The following is a 23,630-nucleotide window of genomic DNA, read 5'->3' on the forward strand; positions in this document are numbered from 1 at the left end:
CACCACTGTACAGTGATGAGCATGAAAGCCGTATACGCTGTACACATTAACAAGATTGTTCACGGTAAAAATAGTAACCAAAACGTTTACACGGTAGAAAACAAAAATAGGGTAGTGCTGCTATCATGCAAGAAAACCAATTCATTAGCCAATCATTTTGTTGCATGTTATCAGATAGATCAGCATTTGCTTATGAACGGTACGGATTCTGAAGTTCGAATTGCTTAAAAAGCTCTTAAAAGTTCTTTAAAACAGGACAACTACCCTTGACTTGTAGACAAGTAGCAATGTATACTTAGTGCCTGATAGACATGCGCCAATTATTTTCTCTCCTACAACACATAATTATTTGTTTAGACACATTGCTTTTAACAGTATCCATCATTCTATCAGTCTATCTACATTCGTGCTTGAGCTAACTTTAATTGTAACCTTTGGATAGAAATATGAATCATGAACCTAATATTGTATATGCCTTTCTAATGAAATATATAGTGTATTAAATATAGTTACGGAATGGGTATGTGGGAGAAAGCTATTTCTCAAGGCATCCCACGTTATCTGAGAATATGTGAAATTGTCATTTAGAAGTCTCCCCTCCTTTTGCTGTTATGGTTTTTCTGCTGTCGAACATGTAAATAGCATTTAAACAATTACTCAAAAGTTGAGCGAGAGAAAATTCCTATTTCTCTCTTCCAATTTGAATTTAAATCAATGGTATATTGACTGTGTTGATTTATTGTAATATCTGATTCCTGTTCTGTCAATAGTCTTGTTTAAATTAATCAAGCATGCTTTTAGGGGTTGAAAGACTTTTCCATGCAAATATTGGGAACACCAATGGTATAATTTTTTGAAATTATGAACATTGTTTTACCAGAGCCTCTTTAGAAATGTATCCATTTTACGCTACATATTGACAGTGTGGCTTCAGAGAAATAAATTTGCAAAAAAATTATAAAGTGGTATAATTTCCTTCTTATTCTAAGTGATCCGGAAGATCTAGGTCTCTTCGTTTAAGTTTCAGATGTAACGGAGAAATGTTTCAGCAAACTGAAAAGGACTTTCTCAACAAGCTAAAACTTCTGTAGGAATATCTGTAATGGCTTTTGGCTTTTCCCCTCTCTGCTGAGTATAGGCAATGCATTGCATCTATAAAGTTGACAAACATTTTATGTGGTGTTCATACGCAATTTATGTAATATATTTTCCAACATTACACGAAAAGTATATGAAACTACTAGTACTGTCTTCAGAATGCATTAAGGATTCTGTCATGTTGTAAATTTTGAATTTACCGGGTGGCAGTTTACAACATGACAATTCCATACATATATATATGTCTCTTCTTCTCATAATTGTATGATTAACAACGTTGAATCTTCCAAAAAAGAAAGTTTTTCTCCGTAACTCAAAGTAGCTTTGAACATATCGCTTAAGGTTACAAATATTCACAGCCTCAGCAACATTGATTTTATGATCTGAAGTGGTCAAAGGTCAAATGCAGGGTCAGTTACCTCGATGTACGGAGTGTTTTTATACTTTAAAACTACGTACAGTTAATATCAAATTCCTAGCTCTTACAATGTTCATGATAAATGCCTTAACAGAAAAGCAAACAATTATCCCTAAGTTTTCATTTTTTTAAGCAGATTTTATTAGATTTTAACAAATGCATATGTACTTGTACATTTTTATGAAATTTTTTTGAAATGAAATATTTATCCGTCCGTCATAGAAATTTTTCAAACAAATAATAATAATAATATTGAAAAATATTCTGCAAAATATGCAAGTTGATACTTTTTTTTCCGACCACAGTTATTATCAGATATTCCATCAACAAATAATAACCGGCCCCATGAAAACCCTGCAGCGTTCACTTCTTTTCTTAGAGTACGGCTGTCAAGGCCGCTGGAGCAGAGCGCTGTTAAACATCTTCAGCTAATTACCTGCAGCATGAGTGTTTCTGGTTGTTGATGTACATCTTCCTCATACTCACCACTATATGTCATTCTCGCAGGAAAAACAGACAGGGAAATGTGGGCTGTGAAAAAAAGTCGAATTTGTCGTTATTATTTAGACGCATGTTTCCAGTTTCTTGTTCCCATAAGCGACGTTTGAGAACTGTAATCACCGTGTCTGTCTGTCAATCTGTTCAACTTTCTTTTCTGTCTGAGAATTTATAGTGCAAGTCACTATTTTAGAAACATGTACAATTTTTATGTCCCCTGAGTAATTCATGTGACCTATTTCTGACTGTTTTCGTCCGCCGTCGTGCGTCGTCCTTCGTACGTTAACTTTTGAACATTTTTAACTTCTTTTCTGAAAACCGCTCAATCAATTTCAACCAATTTTTATATAACATCTATGGGTGACGGAGATATAAATTGTAAATTTCATTGTCTCTTGCTCATGGAGCCCGAGGGACGGGACTAAAACCAATAAAATTAATGCAATCTTTGAAAATCTTCTTCACAAAGCAGTCAAATTGTTGGCATGATTTTAATAAGCATTGAGCAAATCTATCTTAACTGTGAAATTCAAGGCCCCAGGGTCAGGGGATCTCGTGCTAGGATGGGGCTAATCTTCTCCGTTCCTGGGTTTTAAATAAACGAACAAAGTGCATCATGGCCCGTTGGATTAGTTGTTCTGGTGTTAGGGCGGGGCTCAATTGATTATATAGTGAAAGTACATTAAATCTTTGAAAGTTTTCTTCTCTGCTCCTGGGTATTTAATAATTAAACTAAGTAAGATGATGAGCATGACTGCCTTAATTTCATTGCCCCAGGTTCAGGAATTCTGGTATTAGGACAGGGCTGTATTGATCATAGAGAGAAAATGCATTATTTCTTTCAAAAATCTTCTCTCCTCCTTTTAAAACAAAGGAAATGCATGATTATGATGAGCAAGAATGCCTCTTTTAAAGTTTTGAAATTCATAGCCCCAAGTTCTGGGTTCTGGTGAAGGGGGAGGGGGCTACACCTTTTTCTAGGGGAGATAATTAGGAATTAGTGAAATAATAATGGCATATTTTAAAAATCTTCTTTTCAAGAACCACTGGGCCAGGAAAGATGAATTGCTTTTGCTCCTAGCCAGTGTGCTCAAGTGAGCTCATGATTTTCTTTTTTCTACTCCATGGACTAGTTAGAAAGTAAAGAAACAGGTGTATACATTTGATGAGCATGTTGACTTTACAAAAATATTTTAAAAGCTTGTGATCCCTGGGGTTCTTGTATTTCTCCGATGAGGGTGGGGAGGGGCTGAATCTTTTCTGCTCCTGGGTATTTTGGAGGTAAACTGAGTAAAAGTTTTAATAAGCAAGGGTATTATTACCAGGATTTTTAACATCTGAATCATTAAGTCAAGTGTTGTAGTCCTGCATGGCAGGGGCTCTAGTTCAATTCTACTGAGTGAAGTTATTACCCTTTGCTATTGATCACTGTAAATATTGTATTTGAAAGGATAGAGTTAGATAACAGTGTTTTTCACACGTTCCTCAAAAATATATAATTTTTCCCAAGAACTTGTCATTAAAGTGTAGATACTTAAAGAATCTTCCTGACAGTTTAAATTGTCCAAATCATGACCCCTGGGGGTACACTGGGGCCACAACAGGAAATAGGAGAATATATAGAAACTAGAAAAGAAACTCGTTGCGAGCAACGAGAGGTCTTCCGCCCGATTCTGAAAAAACCCCCGCAAAATTGAGCTGAAAAAAGTGATAAAACTTGTTATGAAAACAAAGGGCATTGAACCCGGGTCGTTAGCATGAAAATCCAAACCGCTTACTATTACTCTATAAGAACCAAAGCTCTAAATGTACTTGTATATACTTCTGCAACAGTACATGTGTTTTCGAATAATGAAAGGCAGGTCACTATTCATAATTTTGTGTCAAACACCACGAGTAAATCTTCGCGCTTTTTCTTTGGAATGTTCCATTAAATAGGTGCGATACCTTCGATGGAAATGAAACAAGAACGTTCTTATAGCTTAAATTTGAAGGTTAAGAAAGTATATTTAGCATATTTACACATTCCATATCGTATATAGATAAATAATACTAAATCAGTGAATCTGGTAAACTTTTTACCTTTTTTTTAATTTCCTGTTCATCCCCACTAAGAACATATTGATAAAAGCATGCCTACTACAGTCAGGGAATCAGATAACATTTACGTTCAATAATTTAAATCAGATCTTTGAGACAAGAATGTTAATATGAACTCCATTCAACGATATTTTGAAAAATGATTTTCTTATATTTTTTTTCTTTTCTATTATTTGAATATGACACAAGTCTGCAAGCAAAACAGTGGTTACGTTTAATACTTACTATGTACATCCATATTGTTTCTTAAAAACTATTACTTATACCTATGATTTAAAATCTAATTTTCCGAAACAAAAGATACTAGGTATCGTATTTCATTTGCACATTTAGTCTTTTCTTTTTCTACTTTGAGAACCAGCCCAAACCAATTATAGAAGACGTTTCAGACGACCAAGGATTAAATCATAGTTTGACACAGAATTATAACGTAACAACGACGTGAGAATCCAAGTATTCCTTTAAATTTCATTTATCCTATTTTACTTTCATTCAAGCAAACACTCGGCTGACTTCGTAAACCCTGAATTGCGAAATGTCGGATATGACAGAGACAACCGCCATTTTGGACCCGCTTCAGATTTTTAAATGTTAATATCTAGAGTTTGGGTTTATCAATATTCAATCAAATGATACAGTGAGCATTAAAAGAAAGGTTTCTATTAGCGTTCCAAAAATAAATGAAAAATATTGAAAAACAAAAAAGTTAGAAAATACGGACTTTTTAATTTTGCTTCCGATAGCAACCGGAAGTAGTAACGACGCACAAAAAGGTAATTCCGCAAATCTAGAAGTGATCATCTATCATCTCTAATAAGTCTCCAGTTAATATCTTAAGCCATTTTTGAAAAAAAGGGGGAACAAAAATCCGTTTTAAAATCAGAAAACTGTCAATATCTTGGAACCGAAGGTGAGTATTCCAAATTTTCCTTGTCATGCCACAACTTCATATAATGACGCATAATTCCTGAAAGTTTCATTGAAAACCACTGAATAGTTTTCGAGAAATCGCCTGCACAAAATTTTGGGGAAAAAAATAATAATAATAATAATAAGAAGAAACAGTAGAATCACTAGAAGGTCTTCCGTGAAGACGGAAGACCTTAAAAAATCTTTTATTATTTTCTCGAGAACCACGTACTGTCCAGGAAAGCTAAAACGTATGTAGAAGCATCCTTAGGTAGTGTAGATACTAAATTGTTTTAAAAAAATGATGTGCTGTGACCCATGAGTCTCTTGTCTTCATTTAAGCTAACCTGAGGCGAAAGCTTGAGTAAGCTTTAAAACTCAGACTCAAGAAGCAATGTGCATTTCTTTTAGTTTACGTTACAAGTCTTCCTCAAGCGAGACATTCATATCATTTGAATATAATTCTAGTTTTTTTTTTCAACTTAAAATTTACTTTTAGAGCTGGAATGATAAAATCTTTCTCTATGATGGTATTCCTCTGCTTCAATGTAAAATGTCAAGGAAATATATCCTGTACCAGACTTTAGACAGCTTGCTATAGCATCACACTACAACTACACGTACGTAATTATTATACAGAAAATTGGCACTGTATGTAGTACTATCTTGAACTTTCACCAGAGGTCACTTGAAAAAGTTCAAGGTTATAAGTCGCAAAGTTTTAGACTCTTAGAATACTTTTTTTACAGGTAAGAATTTGAGAAGTTCCCTACATCCCAAACAAACAAGTCAACAATGTTTGTTTTTAGGTCACCTGAGTCACTCAGTTGACGTATTGCTAGCCGTTTTCGTGCGTCGTGTGTTAACATTTGAACATTTTCAGCTTCTTCTCTGAAACCGCTGAACCAACTTCAACCAATTTTGGCATAAAGCATCTTTGGCTGAAGGGGACCAAAACCACTAAATTTATTGCAATCTTTAAAAATCTTCTTTACTCCTGGACATGAAGCAGTCAAACTGTTGGTATAATTGTAATCAGCATTTAGTCCTCTACCAAAATTGTGAAATTCATGGCCCCAGGGTCAGGGGTTCTATTGCTAGTGCGGGGCTTAAAAGATTATATAGTGAAAATGCATTATGCGATGTGCATAATGTACATTAAGGAGCAATGATTCGAGCAACAATTTTCCAGCATGCTAAGTCTTCACCTAAATTAAGACAGTCTGAATTTTTTCTCAGATTTTTTGCTGAATCGGTAGTTTAGAGATATTTTTTTTTGATTACATTACATAATACATAGGTTCTTTGCCACAAAAAAGTAAACAGTTCTGCATGTTCTGATATGCATTTTCTGTCTATGCATATACATATTGGTAAACCTTTTACAAATGACCCTTTCCAAAATACTATATTGTTCAAATTACTTCCGTACTATAATATAGCCGGTATTATTTATCGCTTGTCCTCGTCCGACATTATTTCATCGTGTGTGTCAAATTCAAAGATTTAAAACGTTTCTCTTTTTTTTTTATTGAACTGATTAATTTTTATTTTTTTTTGTTCGAAGCATAACTTTGTACTATTCGGAACATTTTCTTTATGTTCCCAGCCTCTGATCAGGAATAGCAAATCGTAAGAACGCGATTTTCAATTATTTTATATACTCTATGCATACATGTATGTGTATGTTATATTATAAGCAATGCTTATACTATTACTAAAATTGTGAATTTGTGTCCAAAATTTTCTAAATGACAATTCTGAAAATGAAAAATCTGAATTTTAAAATTCAAAACTAATGCATTATTGACATCGAATTACTGATTTTAAAATTTGATTTTTATAATTTTGAATCACCAATTTAATAATTCGTACTTTAAAAAAAAAACTTTAAAAATGTGTTTAGATGTATGACATTTTTCCAAAATTTCTAAAATTCATACTCCCAGGCCGAATGTTGAGATTCTAGACCACCATTTTAATAAACGCTCTTTTTTAATGATAAGGAAAACAATATTACCCATTTTTAAATAAAAAAAAGAGCGAAAGTGAATACTAGTATTTGGACAAATCTGTGGAGCACTTGCTGTCCGATTCTTGTTTGTATGTATTGAGAACGATAGACATATGAAATTCCCAGAATATCTCGTAAATTGTTAATGTACATTAACAAGAGGGGCGCGATGATCTTGAATTGAATCAATTAAAAATCAGATATTTCAAAGTTCCGTACTTGGATATTAACATATGTGTATATTGTTTTGCTGGTATGTATCGTAAATTCCAACAAAATTCTTCCAATCCAAAATATGCATGATGGTTATGAGATCATGATAAACGCATATGACTTGTATTATGACGTCGGCGTATGCGACTATCATGCATGTACCTACGAATTACACAAACAGAAATTACAAATATATAGATTTTCAACGATGGTTTGATTAAATAATTTTCATGTTAAGCCGGATGCGCGAGGAGTTTTAACCGGTTTGATCCTGATTGAACATGCAAAGACGGCTACTGAGTAAACAACGCGCTAACAAGATGAAGCAAAAGAACACTTGCAAGTCTATCTTACACAATAAAATAGGTCCCAGCAGATTGCGGCCACGTGTGTAGGGGGAAGATGATCTTGATCCTAAACAAACATCTAGATAAATGATAAAATCGTAAATATAGACTCACTGTGCGGAGCTGACGATTTGAGATTTTCGCTAAGCTTTCTTCAGAAATACCGAAGAGGATTTGTTGATTGATTGGGTGTTGTTTTACGGAAGAGGGAGAGTTTAATGCAAAGCATTAAGTTTGATGATTAAATAATTTAATTTGATACAATTAAAAATAAATAAGTATATGATGTTGAATTTTGTTCTCCCTGTTTTGAAACTTTTTAAAGACCACTAAAAATACACCATGGCCTGAATCTAGCGGAACTTTTGGTAAAAAAAAAAATTCGGTTCTTTAAATTATTGACATTGGTCACTAAGAATATTCATTAGAATGTTCTTAGAGTTCATTAGCAGGTTGGGTGACATATTATTTTTTTAAAAAGTGTATATGATTCAATTTTTTTTGTCCCTAAAATTAATTTATGCTGAGCACTAGAAGAAAAGTAAACAGACCCATTACGAAATCATAAACACATTTTTTTTTTGTAAGAGAAAGAATTACCATATTGTTGTCTCTTGAGTTAGAGACAAATTCTACCAGTTTAAGAACTTCTCCAGTTTTACTGCGCTAGTTGTTTATTTTAAGTGTATTGCTTTTTGCCGTTTTTGATTGAGTTTCCAGATTCAAATAGATAGTGTTCCCTCTGATGGAGGTCATGGGCCCCATTTCCAATCACTGCAAGAACTGCACTCTTCGTCGGTTTAAGAAAACAGATTTTTATTTATCTTTGTATGTCATCGTCTGTTCATTTACTGTAAATATCAAAAAAGTAAAGGATTGACAAAGTTTGGGCGTTGATCAAGTGTTCTTGTGCACTGAAACACAAGTATATATGTACTATATCGTACAGATGAAGAAATGTAATTAAAATATTCCATTAATCACTTGTAAAACCTCAGACGGATTGGATTTCATCGGTAATCTCTTTCTTGAAAAGATAATAACTGTAGGATAAATTTGTCTAGAAATTTTATGATCATACATTAAACATATTTAAGAGGTTTGATCAGACATTCTTGCACAGTCATTTTACAATAAATCGGTAAGCTATCCCGGTATTGTCAGGGCATATTGAACGACCACGTAGTGCGAGCAAGAATGTTGCCAGTTCTGTCTTTACCATGATTACTTACATCAAATTTGCTTGCCATGAGAGCATCTAAGAACTCCAGGAAGTTCGAAGAACCAACAACCAATCAGATTCAACGTTACATTCTTGCAAAACGCAATGGCTTCCATTAGTTTGGAATCGGAGGTAAACGTTGCTAAGGAGTACCGCCTATTTTACATCACATGTTCACAAGCTTTGCTCATATATGGATAAAGCATGTCGCAATCTGAAACTCGATCGTTTCGTGTACTAAAACGTTTGCTTAGAAGTGGCTCCCCCCTTTCTCCTCTCTATTTAGGTATTCTGCCCGTACGAAACTTGCTGCTCAGCAATTGTTAACGGTGCTGTAAGTCGGGAAGGCAGTAGGAGGGAGCTGTTGTACATCCTCTGTCACTTTACCTCCATTTTATCATCTGCTGTGAAGGGAGATAGGCCTTGGTGCACGGGGAAGACGTTCTGTTTTGTGAATTTAGTTAATAGTTAGAGTAAACAAAGACATTCAAAAATGGCTGAACGAATGAAACCCATGGGTATGGATCGTGCACTTTCGAGCAAGGTTTGTATTTTCGTGTTTTTTGTGTTTAATTATTTCAGGATCTGAATGTGAAGATATGTAAATATGCTTTTCTAACAAAATGTAATGCAAAAGGAATGGATATAATTATATTTGAGGATTTTTGTGTTTGATTTTTATATTTCTTGAAAATGAGTTGTGTGACATTTTCGATGTACGTTTATCGTATTTAGGACATTAAGTCTTCAATCTTTTGCTAATTAATATTTTGAAGAAACAAGATGAAATATTGAAAATATTGTGCAACGTCTTGGAAAAAAAAAGCAATATTAATGTGAACCCCTGTGTAATTGACATCTATCAGCACCGGGCTCAGCAGATTCAGAACCAATGAAACTTGATCCGACTTGCTCTCTTATGGCTCGCTGAAAGAGAAAAGAGTTTTGTTGGAATGTTTCTAAAAATAAACAGGAAAGGAATTCTTTCGCGCTGCGTGAATACGTTTATGATTCAAAAAGTTTAGTATTCCAGGAATTTGACTATATGAACTTTTTGTTTAAATTTCACTTTCAGTATACCAAAGAATACTTAGTGATTTATGATGATTAAAACTTGGGTTCTTTCAGTCTTGTAATTAATTTCACACCCTCTGATATGCTGACTCAGCAACATTCGATAAAGCAAATCTAACTGATGAGTTGGTAAGAAGTTTTGCAGACTTTGATGTGGAAACCCGGAAATAAACAACAATCCCACTAACTTTCGGAATGTGAGTGGCGTCCTCCCACTGTTTGACAGCCACGCGCCAACGTCACGTGGGTGTCAGCGAGTCCACGTGCCAACTGTCACGTGGGTCAGAACACGATCCGAGATGAAATTGCCTTCAAATTATTCCCCCCAGTCTAGCCATTTTTTTTTTATTAAACCCACATTTTAGTCAGGCAGTTTTTATCAGAGAGGCTATGAAACGATGCATGTTTATTTTAGTTTTTGTGGTCAAAGGAAAATCAAGATAAGCTTGCATTACAACATGCAGTGTGTGGATGAAATAAAGGATGATGCTTATGTCAGCTTACAGTGTGCTTTTTAAAGTCATGAATGTTATTTGTTGTCATTTTAACCGCATTAATTTCGAGAATATGTAGCTTGTGAACTTTATATAAATATATATAATTTTAATTCTCAGGTGTATTTTCACACTACAGGCCGAATTAAAAGCCGAACTAAAATGGAAATTGACAATTAAGAAGGCGGTAGGTAATGGGATTGACCCCTGACACATGTAGATACAATCCTATTTGATCCAACACAACATAGTCTAAAGTCAGGACACTTCTTTAGTTTTACCTCTTCCTATTTATACCATATCACCTGCACTTGGAGGTCAAAGCGGAATTTAAATTATTTTTACAATTTTGGGGAGAAAATTATCTGAAGTTTATTAATTAGAGCATAAAATGGAGATGTAATATAAATAATTATCTTGCTTCATATTCACATGATTGTCGTGGTAATTGACTTAATTCTGCTTTTTTGTGCACATTTTTTTTCCAAAAGCTGAAGCAAATATCATTTCAGCTACTTTTAAAATTATTTTTGCATGAAATTTTATGGTACTTTTTTTTCCAGAGAAAAGCATGTGTCAATATTGTTTATTTTCCTTTTGTCACTTGTGCGTGTTTTCACATTTAGGAAACAGGCGGCGCTTCCTCAAGCACCGATAGCACAGGCCGACTCAAACACACATCAATGCGGCGAACTTTATCGAGAACAGGCTCACTTCATCAAGACAAACGGGTATACAGGGCATGCGCAGAATACAGATATCCACAATATAGAATAATATATCAATTTCCAAAATTATTTATCAGGCATGCTGTACAAAACTTGGTCAGGGAGCATAGAAATATTGTCCAATATGCGTATATACGGTAGCGATTTCATAGCGGCATGCTCACTTATAGCGATTATGTTATTGTATAGCGCTTGCCAAATTCTTAGTAACTTCCATAGACAAAATTTTCAAGATGGTAACACAGAAAGTCAAATGTAACTGTTAATATTTGATAAACGGATACTTGGGCAAAATGTGTTAAACTTGCATAAAAAAGTAACGCAACCCCCCCCCCCCCCCAAAAAAAAGCTAATTTAAACTATTGACTTCAGATGTTCAGATTTAAAACAGAAAAAAAAACACCGGCATATTCAGCTACACAGAATTTATGTGTTAGAGCACGTATCTGATGAAAGGCGATTTACTTTGAAACACCCATCTGTTTAGAAAATAAGATAACAAGCTACAAAAAAATCTCCCATTTCTGTGTCGCAGTTAACAAGAAGCTAACGTTTTGGATTCATTGAAAGGAAGAATTGGTTTTCATTAGTCTAAATTAACATAATTATCTTCTAACGTAGGAATATTGGAGAGTCAAAAGAGAATCAAATTGGAACAGACGATTACTCATCGTTTCAGCAGGAGATTACCATTCAAACACGTCTCTGCTGGAAAAACGTTAGATAAATCATATGCCTCATTGGCATAACACAACTTGCAATAGAATAGCTTACTACCCAAAATTGAAATTTTAAAATTTTTATATTCTTGCACTTCAATATAAAGCATAAATCAAAGTTCTAAACTTTTTTCTGTTTATTTAAATAATTTATTGCGGCAGTCTTCACAGATACGGTTCTCTTATTGAATGACGTCAAAAACGATAAGCTGCGAATCGATGAGTCACCGTTTAGGAACTTAAAAACTCTGAGGCAGGGAACGGTAGCACCTGGTTTTTCTTATCTATCAATTCAAAATATAGATAGTTAATATCTTTTCTTAGAAATACACAACTTTTGTTTCGGAAAAGTTGTAGAGAAATCGAAACCATACTTTTAATTAAATGAGGGGGTGAAATATTAGGCAACAACTATCATACGATGTGAAATTGTAATCCAAAAGTTAAAAAAATTACAGGAGCATATCAAGTCTCTTGAAATCGCGATAAAAGAATTATAGGAGAGAATAACATACAACAATTTTCCTCTGCAATCACACTCTTGGCATATCACTGCTTATTCAGCGCAAGCTCGATTTGAAAAGTCGCCAACATTTCCCAGTGGATCGGCCTTGGAAGCTATAGCATATACACGAACGTATGTGTCGGATCAGACATGCGCATGCCTAATTTAGAGCGATGTATGTAAACAGTTGGAGGTAAATTGATGCCTCTTCACCTGTCTGTGCTACAAATTTCTAGTATATATATGCATTATGTTTTGATCACACTAGACAGAGTAAGCTGTTCTTGGCCGGTATACGGGCCTGTATTCTTTACCCTTCTTGCACCGTTTATCCTAATAATAGTGCATACATATATTAGTAAATCCAGATATCATACTAATAAGCAAAACCACGTCTTTGTTATATAAATTTGAAAAAAAAATCTGAATTATTTGTACTCACTATTCTCTTAATGTAAATGAGTTTAATTTTATTGAATATTTATAAATATTTTATATTTGTCAAGTTTTTGAAAAAAATATATGAACAGAAAAATAGATATGTTGGTTAGAAATTTAGAAAACGTACCAAGACAGTTAGAATTAATGTACACAACAATGCACATATTCACTATCTGATGCACGTACAGTACAACTCAGTTATAACGAAATCTCTGGAAATTCTAATTAAACTTCCGTATAACAGCAACCCATTTTAACTTTAATAAGGAATATAATAAAAATATAGGCTCTCCCATGATTTACGTTTAAGTATAGTTTTTATAGTTGGCTAAAATCATATCGAACCGAAAATTAATGGGGTGAATAAAAAAAATACATTCAACCACAAATTATTAAAGATACTTTTATATCACAGTTTATACATACAATCAATGTTTTGCATCTTTTATAATTTATGAATCCACCTTCAATTACTTCATCATTTTTATGCAAATACATTTATGACGTCACAACAGTGGTACATGAAAATATTATAATGAGTAAATTCCATAGGGGAAAGGGTTAACGAGATACAGGCTCATTTAAGATTCGTAAATGTTCCCTTATAATTCAGATTTCTTTATAATTACATGTAGGTTCTTTATATCCGAGTTTTACTTTACAAGTAAATATATTGCTTACATTCTGACTCAGAAGTATAAACTCTGTCTTGTGCTTTACTGTTAGAGCAAGTCTGTTTAAAATTGCTTCCTATGAGAATAAAACGGCCCTTTCAGCCATATCACTAATATAATGCCCCCTATAATAAACACTCCAGGTGAAGTCTAATACTGTAAGATCATTCATTGGCAGAGAACATCTGTTAAAACACCACTTATGTATTATTTTGTTATAAACATTATATGTACCTGGAATTTTCTTTTATTTGCTGCTGTCAAGCTCATTTGTTTCGCAATGTACGCAGATATAAATGCTATTATTGTTCATAAAACTAGATTATTCATGAATGTATTCTTGTCCTCATGTACTTATGAGAATGTTTTTCATGGCACTTTGTGTTTTACCAAAAAAAAAAAAGAAGACTGATGGCTTATTCCACATTGGTTTCTTTTTTTTACTTTGAGACAGATAAAATGTATAGTAATATTACATTGATATATGTAGAATTAGACCGTAATTATAATACTTTAGACATCTGCGATTTCAGATGGGCGCCAAGTACGACCCTCAGGCCGAGGCTGAAGTTCGACAGTGGTTCAAACAGCTTCTAAATGAAGACATTGGCGAGGGAGCTATGACGGTAGAGAAGAACCTAAAAGACGGAGTCCTTCTTATCAAGTATGTACCATAAATCGATATTAAAAAGTACTATTTATTTGATTAATTTTGTTCATAATTTAATTTTATTTGTAACGCGTCATTTGATTGGATAAAAAAATCATATGTTGCATACGTCACAGCGTCAAAAAACGTATCAATCAACTTGAGGTTGCTTTTAAAATATATTCAATTTGAAGTCATTTTTGCAGAACAAATTATCTTTTCAAAATTTAAGGGTGGAAATTTTTTAATTATAAAGAATAAATGAAAAAGCTACCTAAGTTTTTTACTTATACAACCTTGATTGGAACAGCTTACAGCGTAAACCGACCCAATCCAGGTTAGACAGTATAATTTGGATAGCTATTAAATTCATTCTTGAATATATAAGCATATAATTTTAAAACCAACAAGTGTGCCTATGAAATGATAATACGGTCTTTTTCTGTTGTACATTTCTTTGTGTGCTACTCTTTTTGCCGATTTTTGTCGTTTCCAGCCAAGTGAATATGAAATCAAATTTGGTTTATTTCTACAGACTTTTACAGAAATTGTACGAGGGAACACCAAACAAACCAGCAGCCTGTGATAAAATGAAACTTAAATACAACACCAGTCAAGCTCCCTTCAAGCAGGTAAACCCCAACCCAAACTAACAGATTTTTTGTTTCAGACTGTAGTCAAGCACCCGGAGTTGGCGGCCATTTTATTAGGGTTTTAATGGTAGAGATAAGGTATAGTGTCTTTGAGAGAAAAGGTTCAATATTGCAATACGCATTTACAGATTATTGCAAAAGTTATACGAAGGAACACCAAACCTTCCCATGGGATGTAATAAAATAAAGCTCAAATACAACACTTCGCCTCTTCCCTTCAAGCAGGTAACGTACATGGCCAGCTCGAGCAGTGAATGTCAGTGTTGTAGCTCTCTCTCTCTAGAAAAGCCTCTGTCTTTTCCATTAACTAGTTTGCTTTAGATATCCGTTTCTTCTTTCTAATAACCTGAGTTTTGTATAGAGAAATTCTAAGACAATGCCGGCGCTGTGTTGTGATTTTTTTTTTATTTTATCTTTAAAGCTTGCTTCCTCTCTCAATTTCTTTTTAATAAAAAAAAGATGCATGTTTACCTCGTATAGAAAAAAGCTGTAAGTAAAGAAAGTATAAATTGCCCTTTTTTCTCTAGTCTGCATAACTTGACTACTTTGCCTGTATTCTGTATTCATTGCTGATATAGTCAATTCTAATGCTGTTAGAGTGATTACACAGCATATCTTTCTTTATTTACTATTTTCTTTCTGCTATTTTTGGACGAAATTATAAGAAAATACCTCTTCTTTCACTGTTCTTTCATTCCATATTGTCTGTATTGTCACGCATGATCGAAACCAAGAAAAAAAGAACCAAATTTGTGATTTTCCTTCTGTAGATGCTCTTGCAAAGTTTAAAGCTCTTTGTATTATATACTGTTGTAAAACCTATACAAATGTAGTGTTTTTGGCATTTTTGCATTTGTTAATTTAATAGTTTTTAAAAATATATATATAAAAGATAAAAATATAAATTATGTAATTTATCACTTCGATCAGATCATTTATCAGTAAAAGCTCTGAAAGTCAAATGCACAACTGACACAACAATCAATGGGTGATTGAATTCTCTCTGTGACTTTATAACGTTATCTTTCTATGCTCACCAAATACTTTGGGTAAGCTTTCTGATCAAAGGTTGTCCTTTGTATAAGTAAGAGTACGTGTAATCATTATGACTGTATGCATTTAAGTATGTATGTATGTTCGTTTGTATGTACGAGCATGCATGCATGCTAGTATACGGATCATCATAATAAATTTAGCGAAATAGTTCATATGAAAATGGGAGAAATGATAAAATATTTCTGTTTTATTTTGAATGTAAGATGGCGATCTAACACAATATTTTGAGTAAACAACATTTAACAAACACTACGAATGGTATTTATTTAAGAATTTTATGGTAAAAATTGGGACACGACGTATTTTGGTCATTGGTTTGGGTTGTGTTTTATTGATCATATAAATTCTTTGCAAGTCATCTCTCTCTCTGTACAACTTGCAGATGAGAAGAACAAAGAGAACAGTTAACGAACAAGCATGCCTCTTCCAAAATTGTGAACTTGGAGACCTCTGAGCCAGTTGCACTGGTGTCAAGACCGTAGGGGGGTGGGTTGATTGTTGATCATATAGTGACAAAACATAAATTCTTTGAAAATCTCTGCTCCTGCACATTAAGGGGACAAAACAGAGTACATTGATAAAGTGAATAAGGGTTTTTGAAACCAGAGGTCTTGACCAGTAGGATCAGAAACAGTCTCTTTAAAATTTCTGACAGAGAATAATTCCACTCATGGTCCATGGGCCTCCTGATTGGAAATAATTCCTAAAAAAATTCTAAACTTTGATGAACAGCGGCAGCCCCTATCCATTATTTGCTAAGCTGTATTTTATTCCTTTTCAGATGGAAAACATCGAATTGTTTTTGAAAGGCGCCAATGCCTATGGTGTCCCCGACAACAGCCTGTTCCAGACAGTGGACTTGTACGAAGGCAGAAACATGGCCATGGTAATCGCTACCATCCTGCAGGTCGGGACAGAGGTAAGGGCGATAACTTTTTTCTTTCTCTGATATCAATGTATTTCACCTTGAATATCTTGGTTGCATTCACATACCATTGCTTGATATACTAACGCTTTTATAAGATTGACTATACTCTTCAACAGAAATTTCTTGAAATTTTTTAAGGCTATTTAGGTTATTATGGTGATCTTTTGATATCTGTTTTCGTCAGTTTGTTTCTGATTTCTTCTTAAAAATCTTAACGACTCTACTTTATAGGACTCTGGAAAGGCAGAGATTCCAGTACAATCGTGCTTTTTTCAATAATAAAAAATTAAGAAGAAAAAGACAAAATTTGCTTGGATCATGTATGAACATTTATTGAAAAAAAAATTAAAAAAGACAATACATGTATTAAGGGAAAACCTTACATAGAAAACATTTGCATTTTGATATTTGGATGGTCATAAAGGCTACTCCGTCTCTTGTTTGGTCTGTAACATCTTTATTTAACATACACAGCACCATTTTAACTTTCCTAACCAGATAATCTTATCACAAACATATTTCCTTTGCACAAAACCTTTAAAAATATATGAATATGATATATAATTTAACAGAAACAACACTTCTTACGATAATTATTCAAGCTGTTGAAGGGATATGATACAATATATGTTTGTGTTGTGCTGTTTTTGTCTGCAATGTGATTGTTTTTGCACATCTTTAATCCAATGAAAAGATATATATCAAATAAAAATATTTGCATGGTTTCTAGATAATTGAATGGTGCTTGTAATGCAGATGTTACATTTGGCAAACGCAAAACTGCTACAGTAAATATCGAGTAAATTGCATAATAAAATGTTTGCTTGGAATAATCGTTGAATTGATGTACAGCTCTCTGCGCTTACAAAGAGATAGTGTGATTAAGACGGTTCCTTTTTCAACGATCACCATGTTTTCTGGGCAGGAGAAGTGGCATGCGCTCGTCTTGAAAGCTTTGCATGTTTTTAGCGGTAAGTAACAAGCGTCTTTTTAACATTGACTCTTTTTTCTTGTTTTGCTTAGCCATTGGCTGTTTGATTGTAATGAATGTTGTGTAAATTTTCTTCTGTCGCTTTGATGTTGTAGATCTTTTTTCTTCAATGTAAAGTCTTTAGGCTGTGTGCTTGCATTATGCTTACGAATTGATTAGAACATATCTGAGTGTAATTCATAACGATTTCATCGGGAGTTTGGTTTTTGATAATTTACTTAGTTCCCTCATTTATGTATGAATCTTCTTCGCCCATAGAGCTTCTTCTCTCATATAGTAACTTAGCTAGATCGAATTGGTGTCATCAGATATTTAATGTAACAAATCGAGGACCTATATAATCGTAACAGCAACAACAACTAATCAGATTTCATTAACTTTTAAAAATTGTATAAAGATGAGAAATAAACATATACAACGATTAGGCTTTGTCGTTTCTATTGAGGATTGTTATAATTTCGGTAAAAATGACAACAGGGCCAGTTACGCTGTTTTGGGATAGCTGAATCATACATCCCGATGAAATCAAGTGCCTGCTTGAAGTACTCGTGTCTCTAACCAAATTTTTGAATGATCAAGTCAAAATAACCCAAACATTAAAATTTGGAATCGGTCTTTATATCTTTTAGGCTCAACGTAACGGTTTTAACGGACCGACCTGCGGTTCCAAACCCACCGAGCGTCACCAAGTTCAATTCTCATACGAGCAGCTCAAGCAATCTCATGGGGTTATTGGTCTTCAGAGTGGCACAAATAAATTCGCTACCCAAAAAGGCATGCGTATTGGCTCTGTTCGTCACATCGCTGATATCAGGGCAGACGACTTGACTCAAGATGGACAGAACCATATTGGTTTACAAGCTGGATCTAACCAATTTGCCAGTCAAAAGGGAATGACAGGGTTTGGAGCTGTTAGGCATATTTCAGATATCAGAGCAGACCAGTACGACAAGGATTCGGCCGGTATCATCAGTCTCCAATCAGGAACGAACAAATTCGACTCCCAGAAAGGAATGCGTGGTGGTTTCGGAGCCGTTCGTCACATCTCAGATATTAGAGCAGATCAATATTCCGACGATAGCAAAGCTCACATCAGTTTACAATCCGGCACAAACCAATTCGCCTCCCAGAAGGGTATGACCGGTTTCGGGGCAGTCCGCCACATTGCTGATATTAGGGCTGACGACTTGGACCGAGAGGCCGCTGCTGAGGTCAGCTTACAATACGGTACCAACAGGTTCGACAGCCAAAGGGGAATGACGTCATTTGGAGCACAACGTCACGTTTCCGATATCAAGGTTACCGACTTGGCCGAGGAGATGAGACGTAAACTGGGCTACACGCCATCTCAACAGGAAATTCAGGATATGCAGGACTATTCACAGTAAAATAATCAAATCTGGGAAGGAGGATCAACATCGAAATAGACTTTTAAAAAACATTTACATCTGCCATGGTTTTCATGACTTTCGAAACAAAGTGCAACGAAATATATGGACTACTTGTTGACTATTTATATTCTAGAATATATAAACACTGGACCCTTAAAGACGTCTTTAAAAATGCAACGGATATCCAAGAGCCACGCGGAACTTTAAATGCGCTAAACCCTTGCTAATGTAAATGTTGTCAGACTGCTTTCTACGTGATGAGAGAACAAAAATAAACATATCTCGGCCGAGATGTTTTGTTATTTATATGTCATTTTTCAGTTCTGTGCTTTTCTCTGCTCTTGCTAAAAATGCAAAACATTAGGTCTGGATAAACATGCTATACTTGTTTAGGCAAATCCATAAGATACCTCGGAATGTTCCATATGGGCCCTTTTACCGGAGACCGGAAACCGGAAATCATTATATAGAAGTGAGACTGTAATGAAATGTGTATTTGTTTGAGTAAATATTATTTTATACACTTTTATACAAAGACTCGACGTAGAAATATGACACGTGTCATCTTTTATTATAACAATGTACGTACAATGTAAATTTTCATGATGTAAGGACGCTGTGTTGTGAATAAAATTTATTATTTTTTATCTGTTGTCCGTTACTTTAATAAGGAAATAGGCGGAGAAATGAACAGAATTGTGACAAAATTGAAAAACTAATATTGCGTGAACATTACACATTCTATCGAAAGAACGATGAAATTAATTCCAATGTAAACGAATACGAAGACAATAATGATATGAAGAAACAGAGTAAAAACAAAATGTTCCCCAACTTCGTTTGGGGAACATAATTACGTTGGTTCTTGTGGCATTGAAAAACAATAGAGTTGTGCCACTATCATAATAACTCATTTTGTATAAAGTGTGGCATTCAGTAAACGATTCTCCTGTAAATCTTATGGCAGCAACAAAAAGAACTGAAAAACGGATAGTCTTGTTTGTCATAATTTTGATGCGAAGATTAAGCAAAGATAGATAAAAGTTTATTTCAAGCTTGAAAATTAAATCGCTAAAGCCCTTTAATAGCTGACATAAATTGAACTATACTGCATATTAGTATACTATAAAATTACAATAAAAAAACGTACAAGCGTCTGACGTATTTCATCATTACGAATCATCAAATCCAATTGTTCATAGCCCAACTTGACGCAAGCTACTGCTGTCCTCTAAATACACAAAGTCATAAAAATTGAAAATTTTAAAATCCAATGAATATATTTCAACCAGTTAATTTCGACAGAAGATAAACAGTACCACTACTGGGCATTTCATTGAGGAGTTTGAACAGCTTATTAAACCTTTCGTAAGTTGATTTTTCTTCTCTCTCTAAAATTGTGCGTAAATCTTTTTTGAAACAAATTAAAAATCAAACTTCCGAAGAGATTCTCTGAGTATGGAATGCAATTTCCAGGTTTTTCTATTGTTTGAATGTTCGTTGTTTGTGTAATTTGGCGCTACTTACAAGACTATGGGCTTTTAAAGTTTTTATCCTAATCGGAATGCCATTACTTTCTTTTATTTCTTCCTTAAAAAACAATTTAACTTAGTACAAAATGCTTTGTAAATGAAGCCCTTTAAAGGGAGCTCAACCAAGAATATCTGATTTTCTTCATTTATTTTAGGCCCAACGCAATGGCTTTGAAGGCCCAACCGTGGGTAACAAACCCGTTGAGAAAAACGCTAGAGATTTCTCTTATGAGCAACTCAAATCAAGTCATGGTACCATTGGTCTGCAGGCTGGTACAAATAAACTGGACTCCCAGAAAGGAATGACAGCCATGGGAGCTGTCCGTCACATCTCCGATATTCGAGCCGACAAATTTGACAAGCAGTCGGAGGGATGCATTACCCTACAAGCCGGAACAAATCAGTGGGCCAGCCAAAAGGGTATGACGAGTATTGGCGCCATTCGACACATTTCTGACATAAAAGTATCTAAGGCAAGCCAGGAAGGACAAGCGGATATTAGCCTGCAGAGCGGTACCAACAAGTTTGACAGTCAGAAAGGAACGCGAGGATTTGGCGCAGTTAGACATATTAGCGACATTAGAGCTGATGACCTTCTGCGAGAGGGTACTGACAAAATCTCGCCTGTCATCTCCTTCACTGGCGGAGACAGTCAAAAGGGCATGCGCGGTTTTGGCGCCCAACGTCATGTTTCTGACATAGCGGTTGTCGATTTGGCCGATGAGTTTTGCAAGAAAACAGGATACAAACCACCAAAAGCTGTCGTGAAGTCCGATTCTAAGGGGGATGTAACAGCGGATGAATAAACTAAACTAGATTTCGAACTTTAGAACTTTTTTTCAAATTTGAAATTAAAAAAAACATATGACAAATAATTTATAAATTAAATTATTAATTTGACGAGAGAACATTTGGCAAGCACCTGTGCATTTGCAACTGAATGCAGACTCATTTATATCACTTCCTTCGCACATGCACTCATCTTACGAAAAAAGGACAGGGACGTTTGCATGAAATTAGACTTCTTTGCATTTAATTAGAACAATAGAAACTTTTCCGTAATTCCCTAAACAATTTTACCCCTTCTGTTATTTTTATTTTGCTTATAATAACTGGAATAAATTTACAAAAACCGTATTATGTTTTTCAATAAAATGTACATGATTTCTTTGTCTTTATTACTTGGACAATTTCAGGTTTCATTTTTAAGGATAATTTCAAAATGAAATCCATATTGGATAGGGTATTCTAATATTTTATCTGTAGTCAGTCCAATACTACATCATTTAAAAAAAAACGTTCTCAAGAGGAAATGTAAATTATATTGATTATTTAGCATTGGTGACCTTAAATAATGCGCAATGAAAATGAACAAAGGTACATATAAAGCAGTTTTCTTCTAATCTAAAAATAGATTAATTACAATTATGAGCTGTTCACTTTGAAAAGAAGCATACTTATTGAATGAAGGTGATTCTTTATCAATGCTTTGACCGTTTCAGGCTCAACGAAATTCCTTTAATGGCCCAACTATAGGATCTAAACCAACCGAAAAACATGTCGTTCATTTTACGGAGGAACAGAAGCGGGCAGGTCATGGCATTATTGGATTACAGGCGGGCACAAACAAATGCGCGAGTCAGAAGGGCATGAAGATTGGAGCAGCCCGCCATATTGCTGACATCAAAGCAGATAATCTCGATCGAGCGGGCCAAGGCATCATTGGAGCACAAGCAGGCACGAATCAGTATGCTTCACAAAAAGGAATGAAAATTGGTGGAGTTCGTCATATTGCTGACATCCGCGCTGATGACATGACACAGGAAGGACAAGGTATTGTTGGAGCACAGGCAGGAACCAATAAATTTGCAAATCAGTCCGGCATGACGTTTGGGGCCGTTCGTCACATTGCTGATATCCGTGCTGATGAAGCATCTCTAGAAGGACAGGGCGTCATAGGACTACAATCCGGAAGCAACAGGGGCGCAAGTCAGTCTGGTATGTCGTTCGGTGGCAGACGACACGTCTCTGATATTAGAGTAGACGACATGTCACAGGACTCGCAAGGAATAGCGGGCGGACAATCGGGTACGAATCAATTTGCGAGTCAGAAAGGAATGTCTTTTGGGGCGGTTAGACACATTGCTGACATCCGCGCTGATGACGCAACTCAGGAGGGCCAAGGCGTCATTGGACTGCAGTCTGGAAGCAACAGAGGAGCTAGTCAAACGGGCATGTCATTCGGTGCTGTCAGACATATTTCTGACATCCGCGCAGACGAGTACTCACAAGAAGGAGCGGGAACAATAGGGTTACAATATGGAAGTAACAAAGGAGCGAGTCAGTCAGGCATGAACTTCGGGAAAGGACGAGGGGTAGCTGATATTCCAATCACAGATCTGGCAGAGTCCATGGGATACACACAGTATTGAGAAAAGGGATCGATTCTGGAGGGTTTAGAGGTGTTTTGTGTGAAAAGTATACATGTCTACAGACTCAGCAGAAAGTAAAATTTGTACAGTAACCTATGGATTAACTATATATTCTGCTATAGCTAAAGATCTATGTTGTTTCTGCTAAATCATCTTTATGTGTACGTGTATAAATCTTTGTAATGTCAGTGTTTTTTTTTCCGAAGGGACAGAAATTAGAGCCACAACAAGTTCAAGATACCTTCGAGTGTGATATTGTTAGCACAGCAAAATCCGATCATTCCTACAAAATCAAAACGGTATCTGTTAATAAAAGTCTAAATTTTCTGTCTTTAGAAGTCTTGTGAGTCACTATGCCAAATCACTATGCTTAAATCACTTTGCTGTTTACGCCAAACCATTTATAATCTCGTATTGTCTTTTTGTACTATGTGTAAAATGTATCCATTAAATCATCGTTTATTAATCGCTTTCTTTAGTTTTATTTATATTAAAACCCAGAGTACTTTATATAAATCATTGATAAATTCATAGATTGATTAAA

At 34.8% G+C, this 23,630-nt stretch overlaps 1 protein-coding gene across 1 annotated transcript; it reads left to right on the top strand.

The window, feature by feature from the left end:
• The first annotated feature begins 9,095 nt into the window (after positions 1–9,095).
• On the top strand, positions 9,096–23,552 carry LOC134274280 (uncharacterized). Its single transcript, XM_062756535.1, has 7 exons — positions 9,096–9,363; positions 11,014–11,118; positions 13,988–14,118; positions 14,885–14,981; positions 16,594–16,731; positions 20,810–21,442; positions 22,157–23,552. The coding sequence occupies exons 1-7, from the start codon at positions 9,313–9,315 to the stop codon at positions 23,084–23,086; spliced, it is 2,085 nt and encodes a 694-aa protein (XP_062612519.1). The 5' UTR covers positions 9,096–9,312; the 3' UTR covers positions 23,087–23,552.
• The last annotated feature ends 78 nt before the right edge of the window (positions 23,553–23,630 follow it).

The sequence above is a fragment of the Saccostrea cucullata genome, unplaced genomic scaffold (assembly GCF_032062105.1).
Source record: "Saccostrea cucullata isolate Sc308-1 unplaced genomic scaffold, CSIRO_AGI_Scuc_v1 ctg129, whole genome shotgun sequence".
In the NCBI taxonomy this organism is placed as follows: Eukaryota; Metazoa; Mollusca; class Bivalvia; order Ostreida; family Ostreidae; genus Saccostrea; species Saccostrea cuccullata.